The 5156-nt window shown below is 30.4% G+C and overlaps 1 protein-coding gene across 1 annotated transcript in view; it reads left to right on the plus strand.

Annotated features, from left to right (window-relative positions):
• Positions 1-4124: 4124 nt before the first annotated feature.
• LOC106682680 (myrosinase 1) overlaps positions 4125-5156 on the plus strand; it is a gene marked incomplete at its 5' end in the record, with an annotated part of 13353 nt that continues 12321 nt past the window's right edge. The window contains 2 exon segments of the mRNA XM_067046022.1: positions 4125-4258; positions 4343-4477. Of these exon segments, the coding sequence (XP_066902123.1) occupies positions 4125-4258; positions 4343-4477 (269 nt within the window).

Raw genomic sequence — 5156 nt, forward strand, 5'->3', positions numbered from 1 at the left:
TGTATATTATATAATACATTCAGTAAATCTGATCTTAGTTTATTAAATTTAAAAAAATAATAATAATAAAAAATAAAGCGGGATAAAAAATTAAGAAATTTCATGATCTTTAGTTTAACATTTTAAAGCGTGTTAAACGGGGAAAAACTCATATTAAATGGAGAAATATTTCCTTCTTTTACCACGTTAAAACGAAATAACATGGTTGAGTCTGTTACTAGGTCTGTTGAATGGTGAATGACGTCACGCAACAGACCAGCTGAGTTCGTCACTATTTTGTTTGTTGTGTTAGGTTACTCGTAGTTTGTGGTTTGATTGTGTTAGTATGTTTTCAAAACTAATAAAGCAATGGATAACAATAAAAATAATAATAATAGAGGTATTCATGATCTTTAGTTTAACATGTTAAAGCGTGTTAAATGGAAAAACGTATGTTAAATGGAGAAATATTTCCTTCTTTTACCCAGTTAAAACGATATAACATGTAACATGGCTGAGAGCCTGTTACTAGGTCTGTTAAATGGAGAATGACGTCACGAAAAAGACCAGCTGAGCTTGTCACCGTTTTATTTGTTGTGTTAGTTACTTACTCGTATTTTGTGTTTTTTTTTTATTTTGTCTTGTGTTTTGGACTTTTTAAAAATGACAATCAGTAGCCAAACTTTTACACTTCTACTTTTCACTTATTTTAATCGTGTTGCAATAAATTACTTTAATCAAAACTTAAGTAAGAGAATCAAAGAAGTAAATATTAACATGAAGTTTTGGAAGGAAAGGTTTCTTAACAACTTGCTCAGAAAATCCGTTAGGAGCTCTTTTGCATTTATATGTCTTATGATATTTAACATGGTAAAACATTTAAGATTTAAGACAATATTATGAATATTCCTAATGTAATAACAGTCAATTAGCTCATCTCGATTCTCTTCCTCACAAGTTAAAAGATCAACTAGGCACTGAGTAGCAAAATTTTTACTTTTCACTCAATTTAGGCATGTTGTAATAAATTACTTTAATCAAAACTTAGAAGTAAACAATAAGGTGAAGATTTGGAAGGAAAGGTTATAAAACTAGTTGCTCAGAAAATCCGCTAGGAGCTCTTATGCATTTAACATCTAACATGACTTTTAGTAGGGCTGCTCATAATCCTATATTTATAACATTTAACATGGTAAAACATTTTACATTTAACACATCATGAATATCCCTATTATTTGCTCAACTAGCAAGGAAGTTGTTAAAATCAGGACCGTCTTTAATCAATGAGAGATCCGGATACTAGAATCAGGGAGCCCTGTAGATAAGACAATTTATTTTCTGAAAACTTTGAGCTATCAACAGAAAGTTAACAACAGACTTGTTAATATTATTTTTAAATACCTATATTATTATATGAGGAGAAGAGTGTCGGGGGTGCGGTCAGCAAAGATACTAAAATAAGCAAAATTTATTTATTAGGGCCGAAGTTTCGACCTGAATTTCAGGTCTTCATTAGGGATGGAAAACAAAACGAGACAACCTTAATTCAGAAAAAAATAAAATAATAGCAAACATGGAAATATACATAAACCTCTTAAAGGTTTTATTGTTAATGAGGAAAAGGAAAAACAATTTTTGAAGGATAGTTTGGTATTGAAATTATGTGGTTTATATAAGACATGAGCAATTAGCCTATAAAAAAGACAATTTAATGAATTATGCAAATTCAATGAGTTACGTTGTCTCCTTGAAAATGGCCTGAGAGCTAAAACGTTGGTTCTTTTTTTAAATGAAAAGTTGAGAGTAAAAGTGGACCATTGAAGTGTGTGTTAGTAATAATATAAACCACTCTCAAACAATCAATATAATAAATCAATAATATAAGATTGTTTTTCAATTATTGATTGTTTACATTTTCTTCCACACCTTTCATTATGTTTATTTTTTATTTTATTTTAATTTATCGTTTTCTGAATTTATATGAAAGGATGTAATTCTACACAATAAAGAAAACAATTCAGAAAAATAATTCTTCGTTTCTTATATATTAGGTTTACTTTATCGATCATAGGAGTTGACATATGGATGGGGGGGGGGTGAGGCTGGCCTCTGGGCTATGGTATCGATATGGCACTGGACACAACAGCTTATCACAGGGATGGAGTAAATTCTAAAATTTCCTAACTTGCAAGTCTAGAGAATATTCACTGAAATTTCCAATTTTTCTAAACATTTTTGAAAATCAACCTCTCTAAATAACGTTTATAACCAATTCTTATTATAAAAACCTCTTTAAGTAATACAGCTTTCACAGTTTAAAACCAGGGGGGTGCCATGTTCCTACTTCTAAGCAAAAATTACGCCATGTAGTGGGGACTATGCCAGGCCAACTTAAGGCAACTTTACGTTCAAGTTAGCTGGGATTTCGCACATTAATGTAATTATCTGTGAAACTGTTTATTTAATCGCAAATATTGGTAGGTATTCATGATTTTTAGTTTAACATGTTTAAGCGTGTTAAATAGGGAAATATTTCCTTCTTTTACCATGTTAAAACGATATAACATATAACATGGTTGAGAGTCTGTTACTAGGTCTGCTTAATGGAGAAAGACGTCACGCAACAGACCAGCTGAGCTCGTCACAATTTTGTTTGTTGTGTTAGGTTACTTGCTCATAGTTTGTGCTTTGATTGTGTATTAGTATTGTTTTGGATGTTTTTAAATCCAATAAAGCAATGGATAACAATGATAGTAATGTAATGACAGTTGTCAATTAACACTTCTTGATTCTCTTCCTCACAAGTTAGAAGATGAACACGGCACTCAGTAACCAAACTTTCACACAACTTCCACTTTTCCTTTAATTTAGGTATTTTGTAATAAATTATTGTAATAAAAACTTAGAAGTAAACAACAACATGAAGGTTTGGAAGGAAAGGTTATAAAACAAGTTGCTCGAAAAATCCGCTAGGATCTCTTATGCATTTACCATTTACAGAACTAAATTGGGCTATTCACAATCCTATACTTAAAACATTTTACATTTAACACAACATAATGAATAACCCTAATGTGAAAAGAATAGAAGCTCTAGTAAATGTTATTTCCAATGATATAAATCTATAATGAAAACCCATTCGGCCATTTTCGAGAAATTCGTGTTTCTTTCTTTGTTCTCTTGACTCATTATACTATAGGTGATATTAAGACAATGTGATATTAAGACAATTGAAAGCTCTCAACTCAGTGTCAAGCGAAACGTCGGCAAATAAACTGTTAACTATTTTTGTTCTCTTTTGACCGCACCCTTGACCATCTTCTTCATAAGTTGAATTCCTAGTTCATGTTATATTATGAATTTGAATTTCTATCATCTACAACCTACGTTACTAATATTTAAGTTTCATTTCACTTCATTCATTTTGTTCCTTTTTATAATGAAAATAACGTAAATCGAATAGCCGAAAAATTTCAAAAATCAAAACAAATGTATGGATACATTATACTAAACATTCCCTGTAACAAACCTATTCCAAAGAAACTTTTCATAGTTACCCAAAACCACAGTTAATGCTATTCCAAGAACATTTGTCACTTTTGATATCTTGTTCTTTTTTCTTTTTTAGGTTGAATGAAGAGTTGAATCATATGTTAACTATGCATTTGAATTTTAAGCAAGGGTGAAGGATGCAATTTTACAAAAATCCGGATTCTAATTATGATATAATTATAACAATAATGAATATGCTATTTAATGTTAGCCAAATGAAAATATTTAGGCTTGTGTGACAGACCTGCACCATTCACCCTGATGAAGGGATGAAATTCGGGCCGAAACTTTGACACTAATTAATAATTTTTTACTGATTTGTGTTCTTCACTTACTGAACCCCCAACTATCTTCTTCTCATATATTTATGTCCATGATCAACTATCCACTCATTAATGGACATATTTATTTCTGTTTCTTTGGCAGTAACTTTCTGTTTAGTTCTCCATTACATTTTATCTAGCTTAAACATATAATAAAAACAATTTTATAATGAAACACTGGTATCATAGCATACTAATACTTTGTTTATGTGTATAAGAATGTGGTACGTAAGCTTATAAAATATAAATTAAATATTACTGTTTTTGAAGGAAAAGGAGAAAACATCTGGGATAGAATAATACACGCTGATCCAAATTATATTTCTAATAATAGTAATGCGGATATAGCCTGTGACAGTTATCATAAGTACAAGGAAGATATCAAACTTCTAAAAGAGACTGGAGTAAGATTAAACTGTTCAGTTTTAATTATTATATGAACATTATAAATATTTTATTTTCATAGATTGTTTATTTTTCTTGAATAGTTCTCTATGTACAGAATATCCATCTCATGGTCACGAGTTCTACCAAATGGAACCAATGATTACATAAATGAAGAAGGTTTGCAATATTACAGAAATGTGCTCAATGAACTAGCAAGACACAATATAGAACCAATGGTAAGAAATTTCAGTTCTATTAAATATTAAAAAAAAATTGCCAGAAGATAGTCCGAGTATTGGTCAATGAAGGTACCAAAAAATAGAACAATAAAACTATTTATTGGTAACCAATGTTTCACTCCTTCTGCCTCTAAGGGATTCATCAGTGTTTTAAATAATTTTGTTTACATATTTTCTCTGTATATTTATTTTAATGCTCTGCCAATTCATACAATTTTTGTATCTTGTTTTCATCTAGCCCTGACAAGCACTGCAAAGTGGGTAAAAGTGCTGGTTGACAATCAATAGATTTTTTCTACTATTTCGGTACCTTTATTGACAACCACCTGTACTATCTTCCTACAATCTACTTCATATGGTCAACTATCTTTTTCCAGTTAGAAAAAATGTCCAAAACTTTCAAACTTTCTCTAGTCTATTGCATTAAACAGGTCCTTGCTTCTCTCACATATTTTATTGAAGCATGTTTGCTGGTAAAATGCTGTTTAGTAATTCTCTGCACAATTAATGATTATGAAAGCTTTTAATTTGAGTTTTCAAATTATTTACTAATATTATTTTAGTATCACAGAAAATTCAAAATGGCCTAAAGTGTGCCAGGTCAACTATTTTAGTAGGGCCTAGGTGTTAGCATTGGGGATATTGCGATCTTGGCGGAAAATATTATTTTGGACTC

The sequence above is a fragment of the Halyomorpha halys genome, unplaced genomic scaffold (assembly GCF_000696795.3).
Source record: "Halyomorpha halys isolate HHAL.00 unplaced genomic scaffold, Hhal_1.1 Scaffold24.1, whole genome shotgun sequence".
Taxonomy (NCBI): domain Eukaryota; kingdom Metazoa; phylum Arthropoda; class Insecta; order Hemiptera; family Pentatomidae; genus Halyomorpha; species Halyomorpha halys.